This window comes from Leucoraja erinacea, chromosome 15 (genome assembly GCF_028641065.1).
Source record: "Leucoraja erinacea ecotype New England chromosome 15, Leri_hhj_1, whole genome shotgun sequence".
Lineage (NCBI taxonomy): Eukaryota > Metazoa > Chordata > Chondrichthyes > Rajiformes > Rajidae > Leucoraja > Leucoraja erinaceus.
In genome coordinates this window covers 39,635,873-39,651,875 of record NC_073391.1, presented here as the reverse complement: position 1 = coordinate 39,651,875, position 16,003 = coordinate 39,635,873, and the positions used below count along the sequence as shown (strand labels likewise).

The window sequence follows — 16,003 nt, the reverse complement described above, 5'->3', positions numbered from 1 at the left end:
AGAACAGCCAGACCTAGGGACATAAGTACATAGTTCCCTGAAAGTGGTGACATAGACACACCAGGTGAAGATGACCAATTGCAGGCTTGCCTTCACTGACCAAGGCATTGAGTAGCGGGTCAGGCAGCATGCTACCTGACCCAGTGATATACTCCATACTTTGTCTTTTTGTTGGAGCATGGAATAAAGTTCCAGCATGGAAACAGGCTCTTTGGCACACTCAGTCTGCACTGGCGAACAATCACCCATACCGTAGTTCTATCCTACACACTAGGACTATTTACAGAAGCCAATTAACATAGAAACCTGCATGTCTTTGGAATGTGGGAGGAAACTGGAGGACCCAGAGAAAACCTACGTGGTCACAGGGAGAACGTACAAATTCCATAGACAGCACCCATAGTCAAGATCGAACCCGGGTCTCTGGCTCTCCAAGGCAGAAACTCTACCACTGTGCCAGTCCAACATGTTATGACTGTATAAAACATTGGTTCGGCCTTACATAGTTCTGGCATCACATTACAGGAAGGATGCAATTAGGCTAAAGAGGTTGCAGAACAGATTCACAAGGATTCACAAAGGTGTTGCCTGGATTGGAGAGCCTGTTACAAGGAGATTGGATAGGCCAGATCCGAGGAAGCTGAGAGGTGACATGTTAAAGTTATATATTATGTAAGGCATAGTTAAGGTAGATAATTCATGGTCTGTTTTCCACAGTAAGGGGAGGGTGGATGTCACAAAGGGTTTAGTTGTAAACTGAGAGTGAGAGGCTCTTTTTTTTTTTTTACACAAAGTGTAATTGGTATCTGAGTATTTGGTAATGAGCTGCCAGAGGAAGTAGTAGACAGGAATAGCAACATTTAAAAGGAATCTGAAAAGATATTTGGATGGTGCACAAAAATGCTGGATGGGCAAGGTATACAGGGATATGGAATTAATGCAGACAAATTAATTAGTTTAGATAGCAGGATGGTTGTAATAGACATGGTGATACAAAGGGCCTGTTTCTATGCTGTTTAACTATGACCCTAAACATTACAATGAGATTTAATAAAGATATTAAAATCATAAGTTGAAATAAATTAAACAAAGAAAATTGCTCCCATTAATAAATTGGAGACATGAACTGAACAGTTTAAAAAAAAAAGATATGGGAGAGGATTGCAAGGAAAAACTTTTTTTTAATGAATAATAATCTGTAATTCAATGCCTTTGAAGTTGTTTAAAACCAATCTATTCCTTTAATGACTTTGTACAACACTATCAAATTTCCTCTACACCTTCTTTTGTCACAGTAGAACAAGTCAAACAGGGCTTTCGAATGGGAATTCAGCAGGCGCTTGAGAGGAAGCAGCAGAGAAATCTGACTGAATAGATGACTTTAAAACAGTGGTTCTTAACCTTTTTGGCCCCATCAGACAATCTTGGTCAGTACCGTGACCCCCGAAACAAAAATTGAAAAAAAAAGTCAACGGGATGGCTGAAATTGCTTCACAGCCATCAGGCGATCAAAACGAGGACGAATGCTTGACAAGCAGCACCTCATGTCAGCGTTGATCACAAGCCTATTGCGTACCTTCGTTTTCGGAGTTACCATGGTTGAGAATGCAGTCTCACATCGATAGGTTGACCAATCGGGTCAGGGCCCTCTTTGCAAGAACAGGACAGGCCTTCACTTTCAGCCAAAACATGGCGAGCTCATTCCATGAAGTCACTCTTGAACTGCGCATCTTCACGAATTTGGTAAAATTCAACCTTCGCAGCCACGTCAGTAACGCTGATGGCACCGTCTTCAACGGAAAAGGGTCAGACGATCCACTCATCACGAGAGTGGTCGTCCAGTCTAGGGAAGTAGCGTTCAATGGCTTCACTAATTGCCAGAAGGTGGGTTGAGATCTCCTCGCAGAAGTGTTATTCAGCATCTGGCATAGCATCCAGGAGAGTTGTCATCTCAGGGAAGATAGTCATGTCACCGTCCTGTACTCTTCTCTGGTAAAGGTGAATCTTCCTCCTGAACGCTGCCACTTTGTCACGAGCAGTGTGTAGCATTGGGAGGTTTAAGGAATTCACCTCGACGAAGAAAGGAGCCAAGTAAGCAACCTTCATCACGAACAGTTCATCCTGCATCTTTTCATGAAGCTGATTCTCCTTCTCGGTACACCCTCTCTCCAAGAAAAGCGCTATTTCCTCTCGAAGTTGAATCACATGATTGAGAACTTTACCACGCGAAAGCCAGCGCACCTCTGTGTGGAATATCAAAACTGTGAAATCGGCTCCCATTTCTTCACACATCGGTTTGAAGATTCTTGAGTTTGTTGCGCTCCCTCGGATGTGGTTGACAATCTTCACCACATCTGAAAGCACTTCTCGAAGACCAAGAGTGAGTCTTCATCGCAAAAGCATGGCGATGTATCATGTAGTGGGTGAAGGAGACATGACATCCTTCACGAAGGCTTTGAAGCCGGCTCTGCATCCGACCCATCTGTACATACTCCAACAAGTCGTTCCCAGCCAAGCTCATGTTTGATGAGGAAAGCTTCCAGCATTCTGAACACATCTTTTCCCCGAGTGGTAGTGGCCAATGGCTCTCAGAACAGGTACTCCTCCTTCACGGCTTCTCCGTCGAGGTAACGAACGCAGACTAGCAGTTGGGAACGAGGCAACATCTGTTGACTCGTCCAGTTGCAGTGAATACACTGGTCTGCTCTTCACAGTGCTCACTACTTGCAGCAGAATATCATTACTCAGATCCGAGATTCGACTTTTGACTGTGTCATTCGAAAGGGAAATCTGCCTGAACTTGTTTGACTGCTGTTCACCCAGCACCAACTTCGCTGCTTCAAGAAGGTATGGCTTGACAAGCTCTTCACCGTTGGTGTGAGGTTTCTTAGTCTGTGCGATTCGATAAGCAATCCGGTATGAAGCCTCCAGCTTCATTTTGACGAGCGCAGTGCCCCATCGAATCAATGCGGGAACCCTTGAGTGCGGCTTCTTTTCATTTGAAATAGTCCACGCCGTTCCCCGCCAGATCGCTGTGAAAAGACTCCAAATGGATCTTCAGTTTGCTGGGCTTCATGCTCTCGTGGCTCAAAACCTTGACACAGATAACACATTAAGGCTTGACCACGGATTTTTGAACAATACTTGAGAAGCCGAACTTGAGAAATGCTTCACTATACATGCGCTTCTTGGCAGACATGATTCACAACACACACAGTTTGTGTGCGTATACGTACGCACATACGCGAACAAAATAATGTGTGTACCTTTGTTAGGTTCCTTAAAATGGGCTCAACAAATTGATATGTTATTTATGACCCCTTCATGACCCCCAGAAAAACACCAAACAATGGGGGTCACGACCCCCAGGTTAAGAACCGCTGCTTTAAAAGATGCTGGCATGGACATAATGGGTCAAAGGGCCTCCTCAATCTTATCATTCGTGTCGCAATTAGCTGGGCTGGAAAGCTTGGCTTTTTGTTAATCAACTTATCAGTTTCAAAGTTTTGTGGGGTCGACCCCTGGACAGTGCATATCAAGACTAGTCCAGCAGTTTGAATGCTGAATAGCTAGAAATGTGGTACTGCACAAGATTGATTAAATCAAAGCTAGGCTTGCTCGCTCATGTGAAGTACAATAACTTATGGTACTTTCACCAATATGCCTCCTTAAGCAACACTGCCCAAAATATTGCAAACACCAAAATCTGCAGATGGTGGAAATAAAAACAAAAAATACAAGAAATATTTCAGCAAATCAGGAAAATATAGAAAATATCTTGAAGATATAGAACATAGAGCAATACAGCACAGGAACAAGTCCTAAAGCCCACGATGTCAGCTCTGACAACGATACCAATACCAATCTAAACTAATCCGAACTGCCTGCACAGGGTCCATAACTCTCTATTCCCTACCTGTTTACGTATCCGTCTAAATACTTCCTTAACAATGCCATCACACCTGCTTCAACCACTTCCCCTGACACCGTATTCTAGGTGAATACAACTCTCTTGGTAAAATAACTTGCCTCATAATTCTCCTTAAAACCTTCCCCCTCACACGTTAAACCAATGCCTTCTGGTATTTGATAGAACTGATGAAAATTCAGATCCAAGGACAATTATCCAAAATGTTATCTCTGTTCAGCCTCTCTTGCTTAGTATTTTCAGTTTTGTTTTATATCAGCAATAGAAAAACATTTCTGATAATTTAGTGATCATTTATTGAACTTTCTTGCTTATCCAATTTATTGAACAGCTTATCCAATGCTAGAAACTGCATCCATGAAAGTTAATGATTGCAAAGCTCTTTGTAACCACCTTTGCTCCAATAAGGCAGACTCCAACTTCTCCAAGGTAACCCATACGTCAGACATTTCACATCATTGGAAGCATTATAGGAAATGATATGGGAGGGGGGAGGGAATAGTAATGCAGAGGTTGCTTGGACAAGGGAGAAGAGGGGCAATGGGTGTCTGCAAATAGTAGATCTCTTGTGCGTTGAGCAGAGGTCATCATGGATGCCAAGGATGGAGAAAGGCAGGGAGTGTGACTCGGGGAATGGAGCCAATGGTTAGACAGGGCCATAGGGCAGGGGGAGGAGTAGATGAAGTCAAAGACAAGAACAACGTCTGGATGGAGAAGGGTCACAATGGGCAGAGAACTTGGGAGGGTGGAAAAATGTGTGAGGAAAGGAAAGCCAGACTGCTGCCAAGCACTTAAAATGGTGGAGAGGGAAGAATACCAGTGGCAACATGCAATCCAGAAGCAGAGGAATGATGATAGGTGCCCAGGAGTGGGATGTAGCGATGATGGGGACTTGCAGTGGTGGAAAAAGTTGATGAGAACTATTAAGTGGATTAGAGAAAGGTACTGCAGTATACTAGGAGGTATGAGAGCAGAAGGAAGGTGTGGTGGTATGGTGAAAATTGGGTAGTAGGGCTGGAGGAGAAACCAGAAAACCGAAGCAAGAGTTGATGAGACTTTTGGGGAGGAAGAGGAGGAGATGGAATGATGACGACTAAAGGCTGATTTCGAGTTGACAAGGTCATTGTATGGGATTAGTGGGGGGGGGTTTGAGTGCAAGGTCTGACCATGGTACCATGGTAAAGTTATGCGGTGTGGAACAGGAAAGGGGCAGTCAGAGGGGTTTAATTTGGGGCCTCTGGGGTGAAGGTGGTCAGACAAGGATACAATAATGGAGGGTGAGGTACGGTAATGTGGTGGGGTTCAGTCATGATGTGTGGGTAGTACAGTAATGCGGTGTGTCGAGTAATCAAGTCTGTGGTATGTTCATTCCGATCAAAGGACAATTATCCAAAATGTTATCTGTTCAGCCTCTCCTGCTGAGCATTTTCAGTTTTGTTTTATATCAGCAATACAAAAGCATATCTAATAATTTAGTGACCATTTATTGAACTTTCTTGCACACAGCTTATGCTTATCCAATACTAGAAACTGCATGCATGAAAGTTAATGATTGCAAAGCTCTTTGTAACTTAATTTGCTCCAATGAGGCAGACTCTTTCAATGTAACTTCTTCAATGTAACCCATACATCTTAAATTTCACATAATTGGAAGCATTATTGGAAATTATTTGGGAGAGGATAGAAATAATAATAGTAGGGTACGTAGTAGAGTCATGAGTGGAGTACAGTAATAGGAATGTGATACAATAATCTGCGGGGCACAGTAAAGGGATGGTGAACAGCGAGGGGCTGGGCAGAGGGGTTTGTTATTAGGGATCTTGGATGATGGTGGTCTGAACGGGGTACACTAATGTGGATATGATCATGGGGTGTGGATAGTAGAGTAATGGGATGTGTGGGATGGGTACAGTAATTAAGCCTGTGGTACATTAAAAACCGGAGGGGAATGGGGTGGGGCAGAGTAATGAGTGGGGTACAATAATGAATGGGGTAGAGTAATGGGAATGTGATATCATGAGTGGAATGTGATACCATGTGGGGGTTGTTGATGGGGTAGATTAATAGGAATTGGGTAAATAATGTAAGGTATAGTAATAGGGATGTGATACAATAATGAGTGAGTGTGTGGTAATGGGTGCGGGATACAGCAACTGGGACAGGGTACAGTAATGGGGATGTGATACCATAATGAGTGGGTTACAGCAGTAAGTGTGATGTAATGAGCGGGGTACAGTAATGGGACTGGGGTACAGCATTGGGGGTATGATACCATGATGAGTGAGGGTGGGGCAATAGGACTGGGGTGCAACAATGGGGGTGTGATACCATGATGATTGAGGGTGTGGTAATGGGACTACGGTACAACAATGGGGACAGGTTACAGTAATAATAGACAATAGGTGCAGGAGGTGCCTTTCAGCCATTCGAGCCAGCACTGGCATTCTCTGTGATCATGGCAAATCATCCACAATCAGTACCCCATTCCTGCCTTCTCCCCATACCCCTTGATCGCTATCTTTGAGAGCTCTATCTAACTCTTTCTTGAAAGCATCCAGAGAATTAGCCTCCCGAGGCAAATAATTCCACAGATTCACAACTCTCTGGGTGAAAAGGTTTTTCCTCATCTCCATTCTAAATGGCCTACCCCTTATTCTTAAACTGTGGCCCCTGGTTGTGGACTACCCCAACATCAGGAACATGTTTCCTGCCGCTAGCGCAGGGGTCGGCAACCTTGTTCTGCATTGGGGCTAGGACGCATGTCTGTGAGCGGATGGCAGGCCACATCTATCACGTGTACACATGGATCCCGGCCTCAATGGCAGGCATCAAATCACGTGTTCACAGAAGGTGCGCGACCGTGCCGGCGGCTTTGCGCAGGATGCGGTGCAGCCAGAGCACGGCGATCGATCGCACTCGGCGGGCCGGATGATTACGGGGGAAAAAATCCAACTGTGGGCCGGATGATTTCGGGTTATGGGCCACATTCGGGGTCTGTAGGTTGCCGTCCCCTGCGCTAGCATGTCCAATTCCTTAATAATCTTACGTTTCAATAAGATCCCCTATCATCCTTCTAAATTCCAGTGTGTACAAGCCCAGTCGTTTCATTCTATCAACATATGACAGTCCCGCCATCCCGGGAATTAACCTTGTGAACCTACGCTACACTCCCTCAATAGCAAGAACGTCCTTCCTCAAATTTGGAGACCATAACTGCACACAATACTCCAGGTGTGGTCTCACTAGGGCCCTGTACAAATGCAGAAGGACCTCTTTGCTCCAAAACTCAACTCATCTTGTTATGAAGGCCAACATGCCATTAGCTTTCTTCACTGCCCGCTGTACCTGCATGCTTACTTTCAGTGACTGATGAACAAGGACCCCCAGATCCCGTTGTAATTCCCCTTTCCCTAACTTGACACCATTCAGATAATAATCTGCCTTCCTATTCCTGCCACCAAAGTGAATAACCTCATATTTATCTGCATTAAACAGCATCTCCCATGCATCTGCCCACTCACCCAACCTGTCCAAGTCACCCTACATCTTCATGGCATCCTCCTTACAGTTCACACTGCCACCCAGCTTCGTGTCATCTGCAAATTTGCTAATGTTACTTTTAACCCCTTCATCTAAATTTCTAATGTATATTCTAAATAGCTGCGGTCCCAGCACCGAGCCTTGCGGCATCCCACTAGTCACTGCCTGCCATTCTGAAAGGGACCCGTTAATCCCTACTCTTTGTTTCCTGTCTGCCAACCATTTTTGTATCCATGTCAGCACTCTACCCACAATACCATGTGCCCTAATTTTGCCCACTAATCTCCTATGTGGGACCTTATCAAATGCTTTCTGAAAGCCCAGGTACACTGCATCCACTGGCTCTCCCTTGTCCATTTTCCTTGTTACATCCTCAAAAAATTCCAGATTAGTCAAGCATGATTTCCCCTTAGTAAATCCATGCTGACTCGGACCAATCCTGTTACTGCTATCCAAATGTGCGCAATTTCATCTTTAATAATTGACTCCAGCATCTTCCCCATCACCGATGTCAGGCTAACTGGTCTATAATTCCGTTTTCTCTCTCCTGCCTTGCTTAAAAAGTGGGATCACATTAGCTACCCACCAATCCACAGGAACTGATCCCGAATCTATAGAACATTGGAAAATGATCACCAATGCATCCAGGATTTATAGAGCCACTTCTTTAAGTACTCTGGGATGCAGACCATCAAGCCCTGGGGATTTATCAGCCTTCAGTCCCATCAGTCTACCCAACACCATTTCCTGCCTAATGTGAATAAGAGGGGTATAGCAATGGGGGTGTGATACCATAAAGAGTGAGTGTGCGGTAATGGGACTGGGGTTCAGTAATTAGTGGGGGTACAGTATTGGGAACGTGATACCATAATGGGTGGGGGGGAGCTATAGTGGGGGAGTAATAGCATAATAAGTGGGGTGCAGCAAAGGGACTGGGGTACAGTAAAGGGGAGGGTGATACTATAATGTGTGGGGGTACAGCAGTGGGGGTTGTGATACCATAATGAGCAGGGGGGCACAGCAGGGGTGGGGGGGGGGTGATACCATAATGAGTGGGGGTACAGCAGTGTGGGGGGGGGGGGGAGGTGATACCATAATGAGCGGGGGGGGGGGGGGGAGGTGATACCATAATGAGTGGGGATACATAATGTGGGGGGGGGGGGGGGGGGGGAGGGGATACCATAATGAGCAGGGGGGGGGGGGGGGGGAGTAATACTATAATGTGTGGGGTACAGCAGTGGGGGGGGGGTGATGATACATAATGAGTGGGAGTACAGGGGGGGGGGGTGAGTACTATAATGTGTGGGGATACAGTAGTGGGGGGGATGTGTGGGGTGATACCATAACGAGTGGGGGTGGTAGTGGGGGGGGGGGGGGGGGTGATACCATAACGAGTGGGGTACAGCAGTGGGGGTGGGGGGGGGGGGGGTGATACCATAATGAGTGGGGGGGAGGTGATACCATAATGAGTGGGGGATACAGCAGTGGGGGGGGGGGGGGGGGGTGATACCATAATGAGTGGGGGGGGCAGTGTGGGGGGGGGGGGGGGGTGTGATACCATAATGAGTGGGGGTACAGCAGTGGGGACAGCAGGGGGGGGGGGGGGGGTGTGATACCATACTATAATGTGTGGGGTACAGCAGTGGTGGGGGCAGGGGGGGGGGGGGTGATACCATAATGAGATAATGAGTGGGGTACAGCAGGGGGGTGGGTGATACTATAATGTGTGGGGATACAGTAGTGGGGGGGATAGCAGTGGGGGATGTGTGGTGATACCATAATGAGTGGGGGGTACAGCAGTGGGGGGGGGGGTGATACCATAACGTGTGGGGCTACAGCTGTGGGGGGGGGGGGGGGTGATACTATAATGTGTGGGGATACAGTAGTGGGGGGGGGGTGATACTATAATGTGTGGGGATACAGTAGTGGGGGTGATACTATAATGTGTTGGGATACAGTAGTGGGGGTGGGGTGATACCATAACGTGTGGGGGTGCGGTCACGACTATGGGGTACTGTAGTGGGGACGGGGAGCGGTGAGGTGAGCGGGTTTACTGTGGGGGCTCCGGGTGCGTGTCTGGGAGACGAGGAAGTTGTGTGCCGGGGCGGGGTGGGGATGTAGTGTAGTGTAGCGTTGCCTGCAGCAGCGGCCGGGCCCCGGTCAGTCCTGTCACCACCACCACCACCGTCGCCCCGGCTACGAGGGGGCGGGCGCCTCCCACTCACCCAGCTCCGATTTCCCGTACTTGTGCCCGGCGACCTGGTGGCTGAGGGGGGTGCAGCCGTTGGGGAATCGGTGGAGCCCCAGCCCCAGGCTCGGGGCCGGAGCCTGTCCGCCCGCGCTCACCCCGCTCTCCATCGCCGACCGACAGAACCGACTGACTGACCGACTGTCCGTCCGAGCGAGCGAGCGAGTGAGCGAGCCGACCCTACCGGCCGAGCGTCGCGACTCCGACTGGTCGGGACAGGCCGTGGCTCGGCCTCGGCCGCCGCCACCGCCGCCGTCTCACACCCATGGACGCTCCTCCGCCCCCGGAGCCGCCGCCCGCCCGCCCGCGCGCTCCCGCCCGCCCGCCCCGGAACTGACGCCAGCGCGCGCACAGGCAGGCTGACAGGCCCGGGACAGCCCCGTGCAAAAGGCAAGACGTGACCATCGGGGCTCCGGTGCAAGTGGGGACGGAATAAATGCAGCCCGTGCAAAGGTGCTGGGGCTGAAGTGTGCATGTGTAGGGAGGGGGAGTGGAAGTGAAAGGAAATGCAAATGCAAAGCTTTTGCAAAGGCTACACTGAACCATCGGGGCTCCGGTGCAAGTAGGGACGGAATAAATGCAGCCCGTGCAAAGGTGCTAAAGTGTGCATGTGTAGGGAGGGGAGGGGAGGGGAGTGGAAGTGAAAGGAAATGCAAAGCTTGTGCAAAGGCTACACTGAACCATCGGGGCTCCGGTGCAAGTGGAGATGGAATGGAATGAAATGCAATGCAGCCGGTACAAAGTGCTGGGGCTGAAGTGCAAGTGGGGATGGAAACATATGCGTCCTTCTGCAAGCGGGGTTGGAAACAAATGCAATCTCGTGCACAGGCTAAACTGAATCACCGGGGCTCGGGTGAAAGTAGGAATGGAAAGAAATGAAGCATATGCAAGGTGCTGGGGCCGAGCGGGTATCAGCGGGGCTCCGGTGCAAGGGGGGATGGAAAGAAATGGAGCCCGTGCAAAGGTGCTGCTGAAGTACAAGTGGGGATAAATAAATGCATCCTGTGCAAAGTCTAAACTGAATCATTCCAGCTCGGGTGCAAGTGGGGATATAAACAAATGCAACCCGTGCAAGGTGCTGGGGCTGAAGTGCAAGTGAATATAGAAGCATTTCCAACATCTATCTTCTATATATTCTATATTACATAACTAAAACTTTGATCTTGTGCTCATCCGGATTGTGTGTTTTTTTCAATTTGTGCAAAAACGGTACGCGATGGTGCTACGATTTTTTGCCAGCTTACTCACCGTTCCTCTGTGATGCGAGTGCAACAAGTTTCGTTCAGATCCTTGGTATATTGTACAAGTTATTAAGGTTTAAAAATCGTAAAAAACCGCGCATGCGCAGATTGCTGTCAGTCACCGCCGGCAGATTGGTGTCCTGTCAGTCAGGAAGGGACGGCAACACCCCTTCCTAGCACCATCGCCGCACTGATTGGCCGTGTCCGCTATCAATTGGCTGGAGGTTGCCATGGTGAAGGAGTGGCGCCGTCGCCCAAGGAGCTGCGGCCGTGCTGTACCTGATGGGGAGGGTGTTGCTGCGGGCCGCGTCCAGGGACTGAGCATGGGCCTGGGCTGGAACCAAGGACCAGCCTGGGTCTGGGGTCAGGGACAAGCCCGGAGATGAAGTCGGGACCTGCACTGTAGTGAGCCCAGGTGGTGGCCGAGCTGAGGGCTAGGGTCGTGCCCAAGCCCGGAGCCTGGGTCAAGGTGTACCAGCGCCTCGGGGACCTCCACCATCCTGCAACGCAGCCTCTGCTTCCCGCTCAGCGGGCAGCTCTGGCTCGGCCGCCCGCGATCCTCACCCCGCCCCGGCACAGCGAACCAGGCCGAGTTCCAAGCCTTGGCGCTGCTCTACGACCTGGGTAGATGCTGGGGCAGGGAATGGGAGTGAGGAAAATGGGGAAGAGGGAGATGGAAGGGGGGGGGGCATAACGCACCGCACCGTTACACGGAGAGAGGGAGTGCCATAGCCCAGCCCACAGCATGGAGGGAGGGGGGAGAGAGGGAGGGAGTGGGGTAGAGGGGAGGTTAAGGGCAGGGGGATAGGGAAGGGGGGGTAGAAGGGGTCTGGGGTGATAGGCAAGGTAGGATAGAGGGGGGAGTAGAGGGAGCGGGACAAGCAGGGGTGGATTTGATGGGAGGGGGATAGGCGTGAGTGGTGAAATATAGCTTTGGGGGGGACGGATTGCGTTGGGGGACAGAGTTTATTCATTCTCCCCGTGACAGTGCGGGTTTTCTCTGGGTGCTCCGGTTTCCTCCCACATTCCAAATACGTACAGGTTTGCAAGTTGATTGACTTTTGTAAATTATCCCTAGTGTGCAGGATGGTGCTGGTGTACGGGGTGGTCGCTGGTCGGCGCGGACTGGGTGCGCTGTTTCTCTAAAATCTAAAGAATTGCTGCTTCACTCGGAAGGACTGTTTGTTTCCTTGGTTCGATGAAAGCGAAGAAATGTAAGTCCAGGCATTGAACCTATTGCAATTGCATGGAAATTCCCATCGGGCAGGGGCAGAGGGAAGAAAAGGCCAGGGAGTCGTAAAGTGAGCAATCCCATGGAAAGCTGAAAGGGACGGGGAATTTGTACCTGCCGGTGAAATCTTGTTGGAACTGGCAAAAGGCAATGACTGCACAGGAGGGTGGGATTGAGGTGTTGCAGCTCATGTAAGAGTTGGGTTGGAGATTGAACCGTGCAAACCTGATAAAGTCCTGGGACTGGACATAAAGATAACATAACGATTAGGAACGGGTTGGCAATACAGTCCTTCGAGGCTGCTCTTGTCATTCATTCAGGTTGTAGCTGATTCTTTGGCTCAAGTCCACTTATCCATTTAATTCCCATATCCCTTGGGTCCTAAAACAAAATGGTGATATAATTCTGTAGGATATTCGGTTACTGAGCATCCACTGAGCAGCTATTTGGACCAGCTCTTGGTATCCCTTTCCTGGTGGTGATGATGGATGCTGAAAGATCTCCAACCTCTAGAGGTAAATGTCATCTTATTCTGCCCTACCATACCATGAGGTTGGTTAAATAGGTTCAGGAAACATCAAGGTAACGTGAAGAGAGAAAGAGGTTGTGATCCATGCATTGGTTCTCATTATGCCTCTCACTATAGGAGATGGTCTTGGAGGGGAGGATGCTCCTTAAACTGCGGAGAATCTTGAACAATACAGCCTACCCTCTCCATGACACACTGGTCAACCCGAGGAGCACCTTCAGCAACAGACTGGTAACACCAAGAGTCAGCACAGAACGTCACAGGAGATCCTTCTTCCCCATGGCTATCAAACTGTACAACTCCCCCTTCAGTCGTGGGATAGACTGACTCCTCCTTCCCCCTCCCCAATCTTCGCACATACCCAATCCTGGACTTTCCACTCGTCACTTTAGTTTCATGTTTCATGTATCTTGTTGTGTCTCATGACTGTTTGCAGACCAATTTCCCTCCTGGGATAAATAAAGTTCTATCGCATCATATAGATATTCTGTGTCTATGTAGTCTAGGAGTGATGAGAAGACAAGTGAAATACTCACACCCATGTGAAATAAAATGAGGGGAATTTCCTTTCATACATCCCCAGCCTCCACACTTTGGTGATGGAAACTAATCCATCAGGATACTCCGGCCTTGGGTGGTGCCAGGTATTATTTACTTCTTGCAAAGGCGATCTCAGTTCCAGCCAGAAGCAAATCCAGATCTCGCTGGAAAAAAATCAGCAAATGAGGGATCGCAGCAGCAACAAGTGCAAAGATTGTTCACACCAGTTCTTTTTCTCTGGAATAAAAGCCAACAATTAAATCAGCAATTCTTCAAGCTCCAGCTTTTACTATTGAATTAATTCATGAATTTTCAAAAGCACCAATGCTACAACTTGCTTCATGGATAGACGATATTTCAGGTTGGGACCCTTCTTCAGCCTGGTTTCCCATTCTGAAGAAGGGTCCAGATTCGACATGTCACATAAGGTCATGAGGAATAGGAGTAGAATTAGGCCATTCTGCCCATAAAGTCTACTCCGCCATTCATTCATGGCTGATCTATCTCTCCCTCCTAACCACATTCTTTTGCCTTTTCCCCATAACCTATGACACCTGTACTGATCAAGAATCTATCTATTTCTGCCTTAAAAATACCTACTGACTTGCTCCACAGCCTTCTGTTGCTCAGAATTCCTCAGATTCACCACCCTCTGACTAAATACATTTCTCATCTTCCTAAAAGAACATCCTTTAATTCTGAGGCTATGACCTCTAGTCCTAGACTATCCCACTAGTCAAAACATCCTTTCCACTTCCACTCTATCCAACCTATCCATGTATTCCAAAGATGCTGCCTGACCTGCTGAGCTACTCCAGCACTTTGTGTCTTTTTTTAAAATTAACCAGCACCTTTGGTCCCTTACGTCTCCTTTAACTTGCTTCACTTGGTTTTGGGTGATGACCAATGTCCACGTGCAAAGGGCAATGACAAGATCATTGCAAGTTTCAACGCAGATGTGGACGGGCAAGAGTCATGAGAATTTCACCATCATTACCGCAAGACCTCTTATATGTGCCAATGGGACGAGCATAGTGGCAGTGTGGCCAGTGAGATGAACCATCAAGCTCCTATGGGTGTTTCTGAAGGTCAACAAAGCTTTGCCACTCCAAGAAAAAAATGCCAATGGGTGTAATTTGACTCATTTTGTTAAAATTCGGTCATGAAATAATCTCGGCACCAATGTTTAGACAGGACTAAACAGCAGCATTTAAAACTTTCAACCTTGATAAACAGGGAAAGCTTGTAGGTTTTGCCAAGTTGCAACAAGAACGAAGAGAATACAGTTGATGGAGCCCCCCTACCCTGACTGTATCTATTCACCTTACCTCTGCCCCTCATTATCTTATGTAGTCCTATAACTTCCCACACTCCAGGGGAAAAGTTCCAGCCTGTCCAGCATCCTACATATAGAATCAGACGGCATGGAAACAGGCCCTTTAGCCAAAGTCCTCCCACACTCCAGGGGCAAAGTCCTCCTAGCCTTTGTCCTCTAAACATTTCTACCATGTAAGATAGCACAATAGAATCAGGCGGCATGGTAACAGGCCCTTTAGTGCATACTGTCAAAGTCATCAAGACACTTCACCCACCCTGTAAGAATGTACGGCCAGGCCCGGGCACATCAGTCCTGTGTCTCCCTTTTCAAGGGACTATGTTTGGCCTTACTGTCTCTGACAATGACAATAATTTCATTTCATTTCATGTTTTTTTTTTACCTGCTCATATATCTCTCAAATGTTGTTATAATACCTGTGTCAACTACCTCCTTGAACAGCTCATTCCATGCAGTCACCACCTTCTGCATGAAAAACATGCCTCTCAGGATTACTATTACATCTTTCCGTTCACATCCTAAATCTATGCATTTCATGATTGCCCAGCCCTGGGACAAAGACTGAACATTCGCCCTATCTATTCCCCTCATGATTTTTTACACCTCCAGAATAACATTCCTCAACTTCCTGCGCTCCAAGGAATAAAGTCCTCTCCTTAGAGCTCAAGTCCAGGCAACATCCCTGTAAATCTCTGCACTCTCTCCAGCAATGGCATTTTACCCAAAACTGAACACAATCTGGCCTCGCATTTTCTCGGTCGATGGGACACATTGGATCTCTGCTACTGTCCTGTATCTGTCGATTGCAAAGGGCGGTCAGTTACTGGTGTACATCCAGGTGGTGGCTCTCCGCCTCAGGACCCTGAGATCAACATCCAAGGATTAACTAGAGGTTACTTGGTCCCAAGCACTCTTTCAGAAGATCGACAAAGATTCAGAAGCCTAATAACAGAATCTCCCTTACATTGTTGCAGGAGTAGCTTCCAGAGAAGCTAACTTAACTTGAATAATGCACCATTTACCCAGGAATCCAAACAAACCTGCCAGGGGCTCAACACTTTAACCAATCAACAAACAGCAGGGTATCTGTCTAGCAACATTATTTACAATATGTACACTTAGTTTGCATTGATCCCATTAACAATGCATTTTATACTTCCTTGGAGGTCCTCTGCAGAAAACAAATTCATTCTGTTAATTGAATATGCAACACTAATCTGGGCCCGAGACTTACTGGCACCATTCAGAAGCTTGTCTTATTTCTGCAGAGCACACCGGATTTGACCAAAATGGCCTAACAATACATGAATCCTTACTAAATGTTGGTGCTATGGCTGCTCTGTTTTAGCCAGGATTAACATACAGTGGCTTGCAAAAGTATTCATACCCCTTGAACTTTTCCACATTTTG

The 16,003-nt window shown here is 48.0% G+C and overlaps 1 protein-coding gene and 1 long non-coding RNA gene across 3 annotated transcripts in view; one reads left to right on the top strand and one right to left on the bottom strand.

The window, feature by feature from the left end:
* The window catches only part of ipmkb (inositol polyphosphate multikinase b), an 87,466-nt gene extending 77,444 nt beyond the window's left edge, over nt 1-10,022 (bottom strand). The window contains exon 1 of the mRNA XM_055647245.1: nt 9,694-10,022. Within this exon, the coding sequence (XP_055503220.1) occupies nt 9,694-9,826 (133 nt within the window). The 5' untranslated portion in view covers nt 9,827-10,022. The remainder of the gene's footprint in view (nt 1-9,693) is intronic.
* A 10-nt stretch (nt 10,023-10,032) lies between these two features.
* LOC129704245 (uncharacterized) lies at nt 10,033-14,706 on the top strand. 2 transcript variants are annotated; one of them, XR_008724706.1, is made up of 3 exons: nt 10,033-10,169; nt 12,036-12,171; nt 12,835-14,706. It is a non-coding gene; the product is annotated as an uncharacterized LOC129704245 (long non-coding RNA). The 2 variants fall into 2 exon arrangements; XR_008724707.1 differs by lacking the exon at nt 10,033-10,169 and adding an exon at nt 10,198-10,310.
* Nucleotides 14,707-16,003: the final 1,297 nt, after the last annotated feature.